The sequence below is a fragment of the Aegilops tauschii genome, chromosome 3 (assembly GCF_002575655.3).
Source record: "Aegilops tauschii subsp. strangulata cultivar AL8/78 chromosome 3, Aet v6.0, whole genome shotgun sequence".
In the NCBI taxonomy this organism is placed as follows: Eukaryota; Viridiplantae; Streptophyta; class Magnoliopsida; order Poales; family Poaceae; genus Aegilops; species Aegilops tauschii.
The window spans coordinates 188,403,851-188,418,197 of record NC_053037.3 but is presented as its reverse complement, the minus strand read 5'-3'; the positions used below and the strand labels follow the sequence as shown (position 1 = coordinate 188,418,197).

General features: G+C 43.8%; 1 protein-coding gene across 1 annotated transcript; it reads right to left on the bottom strand.

Moving 5' to 3' along the window:
* Positions 1-641: 641 nt before the first annotated feature.
* LOC141042834 (uncharacterized) lies at positions 642-6,511 on the bottom strand. Its single transcript, XM_073511729.1, has 5 exons — positions 6,319-6,511; positions 1,993-2,050; positions 1,573-1,893; positions 1,400-1,496; positions 642-1,327 (listed from the first exon to the last, which is right to left on the bottom strand). Exons 1-5 carry the CDS (start codon positions 6,509-6,511, stop codon positions 644-646), a joined length of 1,353 nt encoding a protein of 450 aa, XP_073367830.1. The 3' UTR covers positions 642-643.
* Between the last annotated feature and the right edge of the window lie 7,836 nt (positions 6,512-14,347).

Genomic DNA, 14,347 nt, shown 5'->3' with positions numbered 1-14,347 from the left:
TACTGCTTTAGGATAGATTCAAACTTTAGGAAAAATGGCAACATGTGATCGGAAAACAGGATTTTTAAACACTGCAAGAGTATGCCAATTCTGAACTGTTAACCAAAGTACAAAATAAAGTTCCAAACAAGCTGCGTGTATCTCAATTCTGAACTGTTGTTGACCAAACTACAAAATGATGTTCCAAACAAGCATGTGGTGTCACAGCTGACCGAATTACCAAGCATGAATATAAGAGTATACTAAATTTTGACCAACACATGGTCTCACACAGCAGTATATCACCAAGCAAGTTGGTCAAGTAGTCAGCAGAAAGCCAGCAAGCAGAAAAAAGTAGGCTGTTCTGTACCAACACAAAGCACACAGCCAACCACCCCCATGCCTCCATGTAGCATGCAGTCTGAACCTGTGACATGCAGCCAAAATATCAAAACATGAACAAGAAAATAGAAGAGACATTTTGTGCTACTTTTATCACTAAAATTTCATATCTGATATGAAAGTGTCAACTCAGCATAAAAGAAAGAATGCACAAAACATAATTGAAGAACAGAAAGATTGAACAACAAATTATATTAGAGGTAAAAATCACATCTTGCAAATTGAATATGGAAACACAAGAACATATTGCTACTAACCTCAACTATTCTTCGTTGCTCGAAGCATCATTAGCATCCACTATTGTCCCCTCAACGTCTGTTCTAACCCAATGTTGTTCATTGTTCTTTCTCTTCAAAATCTCTCCAAGCTGTGAAACATGGAATGGCTCATTTTCTGTTTGTGCTTCCCATTCCATGTTGCCTAAGTCATATACATCTCTAGGCTTTGGCAACTTCATTACCACAGACCAACCTGGATTCAATTCATCTTCCACATAGAACACTTGATTCGCCTGGTTAGGGAAAATAAAAGGCTCATGCTCAATCTTTTCCCCTTTGTGTGTTAGATGTGAGAAGTTGACAAGTGTGTAACCGTACTTGTCTTTTTTCATTCCTGTTTCTGAGAACACATTAACCCATTCACATTTAAACAACACCACTGAAAACTGTCCAGAGTAGTTTAGCTCGACAATATCAATTACCCTCCCGTAGTATGTCACATCACGTAAAACAGGATTGGCATCACGTGCTGAATCATAACTAGATGTTTTTGCAGTTACCATGACTCCACTATTTTGTGTCTCTTTATCCAAGCGTTTAGGCCTAAAATGGTAGCCTCGGGAGTTGAAAGCACAATATCTTTTGGCTGCATTAACTGGGCCCCGGGCGAGCAATCTAATATCCTTTTCAATGTTGTGGATGCCAATTTCCTTCTCCAATTTCTTTATCTGAATATTTAGAATTCGATTACAACTAAATGTAGTGATACGTGTATAGTATATGCAAAATATGGCACTTACATGAGCTTGGAACCATTCGTGGAACTTATCGTTTTGAATCCTCTCGACAACATCAGGGTTTAAATTGCGTCCATTCGTGATCTCATCAGCATGAGCTCTGCAAAGTAATTCATAGACAGAGGTCAAGTAGGGGAAAAGGGTAACTAAGACAATTTATAAGCATGAGATATTACCTAAGGTATGAATTCACATCAGAGCAATTGAACAAGACATATCTATGCGCCTGCACTTTTGCCACACCGCTCAGTACACAATTCCTAGGCTTTCCAAGTGGATTGCCAGAATGAGGAAATAATCTTGATCCATGTGCATTATCATGGTGCCCAACCCACTCCTCGTTATCTTCATTCTGCGAAGGCAAGTTATGTTTGATCTCAAAACCGACAATATATCTTGAACAGAATGTCATGCACTCATCTGCCAAAAATGCTTCAGCGATAGATCCTTCAGGATGAGCTTTGTTACGGACATTTGACTTCAGCTTACCTATATACCTACATAAACACAAACAGAAGGAAGAAGAAAATTATTGAAGAATATTTTCCTAAAAGATATGTAATGCATCCCCATATTTATATAAGAAGCCAGCATACCTTTCCACAAACCACATCGAACGGTAGCACACTGGACCACCTATTTTTGCCTCTGTTGCTAGATGCATAACCAAATGCACCATAACGGTGAAAAAACCTGGTGCGAATATTCTCTCCATATGACATAATGTCATTATGATTCGCTCCTCCAACTTCTCAAGATCACTGATGTATAGGACTTTTGCACTCACTTCTCTAAAATACCCACACAGGTCAAACAACACAGATGTGACATGATCTGGGAGTAGACCTCAGATAGCAAGTGGCAGAAAGTGTTGCATCAGTATATGACAATCATGACTTTTAAGGCCTGAGATTCTCCCTTGAACAACATTTGCACATCTTGAGATGTTTCCTGAAAACCCATTCGGACCCCTTGCACCATGAAGGACTTTACAAAATTGTTGCTTCCCTTCTTTAGATAGGTTATAGGAAGCAGGTGGCAGATAATACTTATCATTAGGTTTTTTTGTGGATGCAGCTCTCGTTTAATGTTCATGTGTTGTAGGTCTAGTCGTGCCTTTAAATTATCCTTGGACTCGCCTTCTATTCCTAGAAGTGTTCCATATATGTTCTCACATACGTTCTTCTCAATATGCATGATATCAAGATTATGACGAAGTAAATTGAAGTCCCAATAGGGCAAATTGAATAGGCCACTGAAACACTTCCATGTTTTGGAATTCTGAAAATCTGAAATTGATTTTATTTGATCTACAACTCTAGTTTCTGCATAAGCACTAGGTGCTGCTCTATGTTCTTCAGACCCATCAAATGATCTAGCATCAAAGCGAAATTTGTGATCTGGGGGCAGAAATCGGCGATGCCCCATGAAACAATTCTTCTGCCCATGTTTCAAGCGCTTAGAACATGTTTCATCACGACATGGAAAACAACCAAACTCACCATTTACGCTATATCCTGCAAAGAGAGCTAGCCCGGGGTAGTCACTCACGGTAGACAACACAACAACATAAAGTTGAAACATCTCACCTCGAGATGCATCATATGTACGGGTTCCTATCATAAACAACTCGGTTAGTTCTTCATAAACTGGTTGCATGAATACATGGAAATTCTTTCCAGGGTAAGTTGGACCAGGAATAAGCAGAGTGAGCAGAAGAGAAGAGGCCTTCATGCACAACCATGGTGGAAGGTTATTGGGTACTAGGACAACAGGCCAGCAACTATGTTTAGAATTCAGCTTACCAAACGGATTGAATCCATCAGCTGTGATTATGAATCTAATGTTACGAGGATCTGATCTAATGTGCTTATACTTAGAGTCAATCTCCTTCCATGCCGCTGAATCAGCTAAATGTCGCAATGCTCCATCTTTTATGCGTTCCTCATCATGCCATCTTAATGCTATAGCGGTTTCCTTGTGCATAAAAAGCCTCTTAAGCCTTGGCTTAATAGGGAAGTACCGGAGCACCTTCTTCGGGGTTGCTTTTTTCCTTTCCTTGTTAGTTAGCTTGGTTTTATCAGGTTTGTTTTTCCACCTTGATGATCCACATACTGAGCAAAAGTCATCATTAGCCTTCTCTTTCCAAAAAAGTTGACAATCTTTTTCACAAACATGGATTCTCTCATAACTAAGCCCAAGCTTTCCAATGATCTTCTTGGCCTCGGCAAAAGTTCCAGGTAAAGTCTTACCATTTGGAATTGCTTGCTGCAGAACTGCTAGCAAATCATTTATTGATTTATTACTCCACTTGTTAGTGGATTTTATGTTAAACAGAAGCACAAGGAAAGAAAGTTTTGATAGTTCACACCCGTCCCACAAAGGTACATCTGCATCTCTCAACAAGTCATAAAAAGCTTGGGTTTCAGGATCTGGTCCATGTTCTGGAGGGTTTGGGTCATCGAAGTCATTCACTTGAGACCCATTATCTATGTTCCTGAAAACATCATGGACTAGCTGGCGCATATTAGAGTTTATGCCTTCCTGTTTTGACCTTTTTCGTTTGTTAGAGGAGATGTATCCTGCAGTTTCACCATGACAACCCCAAACTGTGTATCCAAGTAGCATTCCATTACACACCAAATGATCATATACTGTGTCTCGCTTCAACAAGTTCCTATTGACACATCTGACGCATGGACAATGGATCTTGGCATCTGAACTTTTTCCAGTGTATGCAAAATCAAGAAAACCATCTACGCCAGCCAAGTAGTCTGCACTTGGTCTACGAGAACTGAGTAACTTTTTAATGGCTGTTAGATCCATCGACTCGCTGTGTTAAAGTAGCAAATGTCATTAGTGAATTTATTATAATGCTAAAAAGTTGAAATTATATTGAACCATCAGTACTTTCAAACAACTAATTTATTATAATACATAATTAATTTCGCACTAATGGCCTCAACGCAAAATACATGGTTGTGCCTTTTATGACAGAGGTAATAAAATTGTCTGTTCTAATGGTTGCAGACAGAGGATTGGGGTTCTCAGGAATACATCCTGATCTAAATGATAATGTTGCAGCATGCATACTGATTTCTGAATAATTTTGTAATACTGAGCTAAGCCAAAGTCGACATCATATTCTGCAGTATGCGTTGTGACTCACAACGCTCTAAATGCAAGATTTCATTTGCAGCTCTAAGCACTGATAGGAAACATTTTTCATATGAATGCTGGATTTAAGTTTGATTTTCATGGAATGGACTCTCCTGATGATAGAAAATGATGTCGGCACATGTAATATTTGATGAATAAAATGCATTGTGAACTTTTCATTGCAAAATCACAAGGATAAATCATTTTTCCTCTTATGTTTCTCTGTAGATGAGAAAGAGCAGGGAGAATATGGATGGAAATTTGACTAGAGTACACAAACAAAGCCCTCAAGACAAGCCAGTAGTTCATGTGTCCTCTAAGCAGAAACGTAGTCCTTCCATGGAGGTAACAAAAATAGTGTGTTCGTACTAGATTCGTGTTCACAAAATTGATTTTTATTACTGCAAATTATATTTTGAACCTTTTTTTAGGTTGGCACAAAAGTGATTCTGAAGTCTTCAATATATCCAAACAAAAGGCATGTGGCACATGCTAGCATTTTGGGTTGCAATTCAAAAACAATGGTTGGTGGTGTTGAGCTAGGTCGGCAGTTCATAGAAGTGCAAGTTGATCAACCTATTGAGGAATGTGAGCTCTTGGTAAGGGAAAGGGAAAATTGTAGGACAATTGGTGATGCTTTCACCTCTGGATTAACAATTGCTTGGCCTTCAGCATGTGTATGTCAATATTTAACTTCTTGAGTTTTGTTAAATTAAATTTGCAATATACTTATTGTAGTTATGACTCTTTTTTTTCAGATTGAGAGGTTCAGTGGTTGAGTTGATTCAGATGCTTTTGCTCATGAGGAATCAAGATGCAAATATGACATATTCATTCAAGAAAGATCTGAGGGGCACAATCTAGTGAACATCAATAGGGGTGTCACATGGTTTCAGTTATAGGAAATCTTTCACATACTATAGTTTACATTAATGGGTTGAGAAATGTATTTTATTTTTGCTACAATATGGATCTTCTATATGTTCATTGTTATAAATGCTATGGAATAGCAAGAACCTTATTGGTATTTTATATCATTTTTGTTGTGCATATGCTAGCTTTATGTCCAGGGTCCTTTTATATAGTATACACTGTGTGTCTGTGTCATATTGCTTATCGATTTTCACTATGAGGAAGTATAAAAACAAAAAATGTATTGATGCAATATTTCATACAATTCTTTTGCAATAGCACATTGGACTAATTATGTTGTGTTACTATAGTTAGGAAAAGGTGTTACTATGTTTGCTACCAATCACCACTAGAGATGTTACAATATATACAAAAATTATGTTACTGCCGTGTTGCTATAATAAAGAAATTATGTTGCTCGAATATCAAAATGTGTTACAATGCCCTATTGTAATTACTGACAATCATTAATAATTGTGTTGCAATTTTGTTAAAACGTGTTACTAACCATGTTGCTACACCACGAAAAACATGTTACAAAGTGTGTGCCTATAGTTCTAAAACAGTGTTACGAGGGCCTTCGGTAACACATATGGCTTGTGTTGCAGCAATACAATTGTAACACCGTTAAATACATATAGGAACAATGTTTATGTGCTACAATAGACACCACCTAGTAACATAGCCTAAGCCTGCCGTCATATCTCCTCCTGGGGAAGTGACCTGAAGAGGGGTTCTAAGGGTTCTAGTGGGCAACCCGTACTTTTCCACAACTACCCTTGATATGAATGAATGCGTTGCACCAGAATCAAAGAGTACCAATACTGAATGTGAATTTAATAGAAACTTACCAACCACAGTGTCTGGCTGATCATAGACGTCCTCCACGTCAAGGTGATTCACCTGAGCACGAGGAAAAGGGTTGGGCTTCTTTGCTGAGCTTCCATTGCCGTTGTCGTTTCCATTCCTCTGCTTGGCCTCTGGACAATCAGTGGTATAGTGTTCTGTCTTCTGGCACTTTGAAAGAACATGCGGTGCCCCCATGTTTGGTTTTGGTAATTGATGACAATCTCTATGGACTAATGGTTGCCTTGAGTTATATTTGAAGGATTTCTCCATAGGCATTTCTTGAAGTCCATGTGTTGGTTTCAAGGAGTTTATGTGGTGACCAAGGTGTTATTAAGGAATTATCCAAAGATTGGTCATGTGAGAGTTGAGCTTATTGCAAGCATGTCTTGGAGAAGAAGATTGTGTGATCATTCATGTATATCTTCAAGACATCATCCAAAAGAAGAGAGTTGAAAAGATTCAAGGTTGATCAAGACTAAGTCAAGAGTGAATCAACTTGATCAACTCACAAAGCGTAGAAGATGTACCGAGAGGGATCAAGCGATCCCATGGTGTGGTAAGCATTGTCAATTACGCTCTGTGTACTAACCCATGATCTTCGTGAGAGTTTTTTTGGGGTTAGGTTGCGGTGTGCAAGTTCAAGTGAAGCATCATGAAAGAGATCAAATGCTCGAAGCTTTCCATCCATTGTGGTGACAATGGACTTGTGAAGATGTGCGGAAGAGTGGCTCACCCATAGTGGAGTATGGGGGAGCAATCAACTAGTCTTCATCGAGCCAACGCAACCAAGAAAGGTGGTCCAACTTGAGGGAGTCAAGATCGTCATCATCTAGCTCAAGTGGACCATGTGCAAGGCAAAGGTTTGCCCTTGATAGGTTTTCTATTTTACCGGTCTCGTGATGGTAGTTGGGAGACCGGGTTATAGGATCGATTGCCGTACTATCAAGGGGGGCTCTCGATGAGTAGCTTGATCGTATCATTCGTAGAGAGCTCAAACCATTGCATCCTTGCATCATATTTCTTGGTTCTTGTTTGGTTCTTCTCTTTGAGAGTTTTGGATCCTATGGTCATCTTGATGACAAGCTCGAGTTCATCGAAAACGGAGTTCACTCGCATCTTCTATGATGTTTTCGATGTTGGAAGGTTATGCCGGTTCTTCTCGGTTGGAGGTTTCACTCCTCTATTTTGTTGGCATACCTTCCTTGCCTCTTCTTACTATAACCAACCTGGATGCTACTCGTCTTCTTGTATCCAACAAGCTTGAGTTTGCTCAATTCGGAGCTCATATGCAGAAGTTATGGCAGTTTTGGTTTCCCGTGGAGTATTCTTGTTTTCGTGGAAGTGGCTTTAGGATGGTCCCAGCGGTAGTACCACGTTACCCAGCGGTAGTACCGCTTAGGGGTCACAAGCGGCAGTACCGCTCCGCAGCGGTAGTACCGCTGGTGGTTCCTCAGCAGTAGTACCGCTACGGTACCAGGCCCCTACCGCGTCGACTCGAGGGGTCATTTTTCGTGTCGGATAGTGCGGTACTTCGCAGCGGCAGTAGGGCGGCAGTACCGCTCACGAGCGGTAGTTCCGCCCAACCACCGCGGCAGTACCGCTCGGGTCTGTCACTCTCCTGCCCTCCAGACTCCACGGTAGTACCGCCCGGGGGAGCAGTAGTACCGCTGTGATCAGCGGTAGTACCACTGCCTCCTGCGGTAGTACCGCCCTCTGCGGGGCTGTTTTGGGGATAACGGTTGGATTGTTCCCCCCACTATATAAGGGGGTCTTCTTCCCCATTCTACCTTATCTCTTGAGCTCGTGTTCTTCCCCACATTGTTGACCTTCTTTGAGCTTGCTAACTCTCAATCTCTCCATGGATTCTTGCTAGTTTTTGAGGGAAAAGAGAGAGGAGATCTAGATCCACATTTCCACCAATCACTTTCTCCTCTACGTGAGGGGAACCCCTTGGATCTAGATCTTGGAGTTCTTGGTGTTCTCCTTCTTGTTCTTCCTCTCTTTTTCCTCCCTAGCATTAGTTGCTTCGGTGGGATTTGAGAGAGAAGGACTTGGGCACTCCGTGTGCCCTTGCCATTGCATTTGGTGCATCGGTTTGAGTTCTCCACGGTGATATGTGGAAGTTACAAGTTGAGAAGCTTATTACTCTTGGGTGCTTGGTGCCCTTGAGCTTGTTCCTCTTGGGTGCTTGGGCGCCCTAGACGGTTGGTGGTGTTCGGAGCAATCATTGTGGTGTAAAGCTCCGGGCAAGCATCAGGGTCTCCAATTAGGTTGTGGAGATCGCCCCGAGCAATTTGACAGGTACCGGTGACCGCCCCCAAGGGTTGCCAAAGTGTACGGGTTTGGTGACCGCCCCCAAGGGTTGCCATTTGTATGGGTTCGGTGACCGCCCTCAAGGGTCCCTTAGTGGAATCACGGCATCTTGCATTGTGCGAGGGCGTGAGGAGATTATGGTGGCCCTAGTGGCTTCTTGGGGAGCATTGTGCCTCCACACCGCTCCAAACTGAGATTAGCATCCGCAAGGGTGTGAACTTCGGGATACATCGTCGTCTCCGCATGCCTCGGTTATCTCTTACCCGAACCCTTTACTTATGCACTTTACTTTGTGATAGCCATATTGTTTCTTGTCATATATCTTGCTATCACTTAGTTGTTTATCTTGCTTAGCATAAGTTGTTGGTGCACATAGGTGAGCCTAGTTGTTGTAGGTTTTGTGCTTGTAAAATTAACCGCTAGGTTTATACCGCATTTGTTCAAGCCTAAACCGTAATTATTTTAAAGCGCCTATTTACCCCCCCCCCCCCTCTAGGCGACATCCACGATCTTTCACACTTGAAACAGGTGATATGACTCAGATCCTTCTGAGCCGGAGCAGGACGGTGCTGGTTGCCATTGCCTCCATTGCCTGACTTGGAGTTGTTGTCGTGGTTGCGATTGTTCCCATTCCCTCCATGGTTATGTCCTCCATGATTATGTCCTCCATGGTGTGATGGGTATGTCCTCCCGAGTATGGGGTATAGCGGGGCTTCTGCTGAGCTCCGGAGTCGTACTTTCCCTGGCCATATTTCCGCTTGCGGCTATCAATCTGCTGCTGCTTGCCTTCAAGTATGGTGGCCTTGTCTACCAGCTCCTGCTGGTTGTTGAAGGTAGCCACCATTAGCTGCATTCCTAGCTCATCATTGAGTCCCTCGAGAAACTTCTCTTGCTTTGCGGCATCTATGGCCACATCATCTGGGGCATAGCGAGATAATTTGCTGAACTCATCCACGTACTGCCCCACAGTACGGTTCCCCTGGCGTAAGTTGCGGAACTCACGCTTCTTCAGACTCATGGCTCCAGCTGAGACATGAGCGGTGCGGAAAGCCTGCTGGAACTGCTCCCATGTCATGGTGGCGACCTCATAAATGGCGGTGTAGTTCTCCCACCAAGAGGCTGCAGGTCCATCAAGCTGATGTGCGGCAAAGCGCACCTTCTCTGCATCTGTGCATCCAGCAGTGGCTAACTCCCTTCCAACCTTGCGGGGCCAATCATCGGCCACAATCGGCTCAGTGCTGCTAGAGAACACTGGCGGATTCAGCCTTAGGAAGCGGGTCAAGTTGTCAACAGGGGGTGGTGGCGGTGGATTGTTGTTGTTGTTGTTGTTGTTGTTGTTGTTGTTGTTGTTGTTGTTGTTGTTGTTGTTGTTGTTGTTGTTGTTGTTGTTGTTGTTGTTGTTGTTGTTGTTGTTGTTCTGGTTCTGGATGAGCATCTGCATCAGGGCATTCTGCTGTTGGATCAGTTGGGTGAGCTCCGGCGGAAAGTTGAAACCGGGGTCACGTCTCGGAGGCATCTGGTGTTTTGGAGTGGATGAGAAATTAGAATAGAACAAGAGTCTAATGAGAAAATAGCACTACCCATATGAATGCACAATCATAATCACACCAATCATTTATTCATTCATCTCAAACAAGGTTCCATCTCGGATTACAAAATCTCGCGACTAATCGAAAATAACGGCCTAACTGATCGACGAAAAAATAAAATAACATGGCGGTTGACTAAATGTCTTCATCAATTATTCTTGCGTCCTACGGTGCGGCGTCCTCTGGTGCGGCGTCTCCTCTTGCGGCTTCCTTCGGTGGAGCTCTCTTCATAATGCTGGTCATAGCTCACGAGGGGTCCATCATCTCCACTCGGAAAAAGGTCTTCTCCCAGGTCTATCTTCTCCTCTAGTGTGGCAATATATTTATCCCGGACCTCGATTCTATCCATAAAATCATTGACTTCTTCTTCATGTTCAAGGAAGTCCGCGCGTGCTTTCTCCTCCAGTTCCAGTTCACGGAACAACAACCTCCTGTGTACCTTCGAGTTTCGGCGTGTCTGGATTTCCCGGTTCTTGATGAGACTCTCCAAGTCTTGGACATATGAAAGAATGGAGTCGTCCTCTACGGTTCGGATGATATCTCCATTCCTAGCTCTGCTCCAAGTGCACGATAAATCGCCATGTCTCTTCCGAGGATCCAAGTGAAATCGGTAAACTCAAAGTCAATGGGCTCTGAATGTCCTCCGAAGGTCCTCCCTGGAATGTGCACCTTAATCCTGTAGCGGGTATCCGTCGGAAGTGCATTGGTAGGCTTCCCGGTGATTGAGGGCAGAGCAATCTTCAGCTTCTTCACGATCTGAACCAGCTTCTTGCCGAGAAGCATCGTCTCATCTGGCTGGCAAAACTCCGGTAGCAGAACTGGGGTGAACTCAGCGGCCATCTAGAATGTTGAAAATCGGAGAGAAGTCAGAAATGAACAGGGGAGAATTACGGAATAATAAGGACATAAAATAAAATAGTCTCTTCCTATGGCTTTCCGATCCTAGGGGTTACGTCCTACGGTCAGCGTGTGCTCTGAATACCATCTCTGTAGCGACCCGACCCGAAATCGGTCAAGTCTCTGTGTAGCTGTACCATCCCAAGATCATGCTGGCACACACAGTACATTGATGCAAAGATTCAAAGTTCAATCACACCTGAATTTATTACACGATTCTCATATCGAGTCTTTATTACATCATAATAAATTCGGCCGAAGGCCAACTCATGAGAAATAAACTAAATAAAGCTACGGAAGCGTAGACGAATAGCGAGTCCATCCGACTCCATAGGGCAATCGCCAAGCGTGGATTGTAGCCTCACTCCTGATCGGAAAACTCCTCTGCAACATAAGATGTTGCAGCCGTGTAGGTCAGCATTTTGAATATGCCGGCAAGTCATGAAGAGAGAACAACAATAAAATTACTAATACTATATGCAATTTGGCTGTGGGGCTCTAAGTTTCATTGTTTCTGCGAAAAAGCCGGTTTTTCCCTACAACAAGGACTTGTTTGCAATTACTACAAAATGTTGGTAGTTATTGAGATGGTTCCTCCAACCAATGTCTCATTCCCAATTATTAAATAACCCCCTCAATTAATTTATTAAGTTCAGTGTTGAGATATCCGAAATACTCCAATCCCAGAGGCTCATTTGTCCATAACCGGGGACACGGCTAATCGATTAGGTTGTTACTCTGCAGAGGTTTGTGCACTTTACCCGCAAGAATCGTTCCCTCCTTTAAGTCTTCGCACTGCCTGGTGTTTGAAGACGGGACGAACGAAACAGGGTCTTCCGAAGAGTTCCTCTGGGCCACTGCCGGTGCCCATCCAATACTACCGTTCTTCTACATCTCGTAGCACCGTCCGGCCAGAGTCACGCCTAGGGTCAACCCAGCCAGAGCCCATAATGGCTTGCGGCTGCACAGGTAAGCTTCCGGTCAATGGGGTATCCATCCGTCTCTTCGTGGCCGGTTAAGCTTTCCGCAAGATGTCATGGCGCTTCTCCATGCATCCCGACCATCCGCTGGTTTCTCCAGGGTGCCCGTCAACCGTCCTCCACCCAGTAGTGAATTTTGAAGTCCATCTTGAGCTTGACATCATGGGGTTGTCATCATCTTGACTCTCGCATCTCCCTTATGAATCACTCAACCAACCCCGTCTACTAAAGGATAGCAATCAACTACATCGTCCCGGGCATCGGTAACAAGGGAGAAGGGTTCATCCTACCTCATGATACTACTCAAGAACATAACTTAACAAAATTCTCCTACTGCATGCATGGTGGGGAGGTATAACTCTAATGCAATAAAATCATAGGTATATGTAAAAACATGATCAAATGACTTGCCTGGCTGACGGTCTTCGAAAGCTAGCGACTCGTAATAGCAGGCTTCGCACTCCGGGAATTCTACCGAGTCAAACAATAGCACAAATAAGTATAGCACAATATAACAAAACAGCAAGTTGAAGTAAAACACCTAAGCACTCAAACCAAAACCAAAGAAAAACTCGGAGAAAGCAAATCAAGGTTTTCATCATATCAAGCAACAACTAAGAAATAGTTTTACACAACTAAAACTTTTCTTAACAGAACCTAAGCATTGGTTTTTCTAACTAACAGAAGGGAAAACATCATACAAACTAGTAGCAAAAAGAATCACATCAAAAGCTATTATAGAACTCCTATTATGCCTAAAACAATCCTAGCAAAGAAAATAAAATAATTTTTTTATTCTACCGTAAATAAAAGTTCATCCTCTGTAGCTACAGAAACTAATCTAAAATAAACTATAACATAATAAAAATAAAATTATTTACTAACTAGAACAGTAGGAAAACAGTAGCTAGCTAAATAAACAAGAAAAACTTGATTTCGACATAAAACTAATTGTTTATTAAATCTAAAATACCCAAACAAGTTCCTACTGCTAGGCATGGTCAAAACTAAGCAGTAGCAAAAATAATCACTAAAAAATAATAATCCTAACTCAATTTATGGCAAAAAAACTAATCTGTCTAAATCTAATATAAAACTTTTTCTAATAATTTAAACATGGCTAAACATATTTTCTGCAGAAACTACAACAAATTTGCAAACTACCAAAAAAAGAATCAACTAAAAATATAAAAAAACCTAAGAGAAACAAATTTTACAAGATTGGAACTTTTCTGTTTTTAAAACAGAACGTAAATAACAGAAGAAAAAAACTAATGGGCGCTATTGGGCTCGGGTGGTGTGATCTGAAACTAAACCGCGCCCGGTCGGAAATCAACAAAAACCTGCGCGGCTAATAACTAAACCGACCGATTCGATCTAATAAAAAAACCGGAGAAAAACCGAACTACTAAAAATAAACCTAACCCTTCGCTACGATATAATCTACGGCGTACATGGGAGATCTAACGGTGGAGGGGAGTCCGGTGGCTTACAGCGGCGGTCGACGGCGAGGTGGGCTCGGGCGTTGGTGGCGGGGGTGCTCCGGTGGTCCGGGGCGGCGGCGAAGTCGTCGGGCGGGTGCGGCAGCTCAAGGGGAGGTCGGGGATGGAGTCAGTGGAGCTCGGGGGCGACTGTGGCGATCGGGGCAACGGCGGCGGCTCCCTGGTGAGCTACAGCTCCGGCGGGCGGCGGTCAAGCTTGGGGGCGACGGCTCCGGCGGTTCCTGGGCGACGAGAGGATGTCAGGGAGGTGCGAGATGAAGTGGCGGTGCGGGTGGAGGAGCTTGGAGGTCGAGGGGTGGCTCACCGGCGGCGTAAGTGGCGGCGAACCGAGGTGGCGGCGGCGAGATGCGAACGGAGAGGGCGCGAGCTGCGGTGGGTTTTGGGCTAGGGTTTTAGGGGGTTCGGGAGAGGAAGGGCGTAGGTATTTATAGGACATAAGCTTGCGCGAGGGGAAGGCTTCGGAGCGTGATCCCGGGAAGATCGCGGCGACGGGCGTGCTCCGGTTGTGCTCCGGCTTGGCAAGGCGTGGAGGAGGGGAAAGAAAGGGGTGGGGCCGGCGCGTCAGCGAGAGAGAGAGGGGTGGAGGCGAGCGGGCGACCAAGGGGGAGAGGGTTCGGGCGCGACGCGGGTGGAGCAGGCTGGCTGGCGCGCTGGGCTACGGCCTCGGCGACCGGGCCTGCTGTCCTGGCGCCTGGCGCGCGGGGTTGCGGCCTCGGCGCTGGTGGGCGGCGGCCTCGGCGACTGGGCCTG

Bases quoted from the DNA above. Each gene is read 5' to 3' on its own strand.
- LOC141042834 (XM_073511729.1), bottom strand. From the start codon at position 6,511: ATGGGGGCACCGCATGTTCTTTCAAAGTGCCAGAAGACAGAACACTAT. The intron at 2,051-6,318 runs GTAAGTTTCTAT...TTATGCATCTAG, and splicing joins TCAGCCAGACACTGTGGTTG to CAACAGAGGCAAAAATAGGT. The intron at 1,894-1,992 runs GTATGCTGGCTT...GTGTTTATGTAG, and splicing joins TCGATGTGGTTTGTGGAAAG to GTATATAGGTAAGCTGAAGT.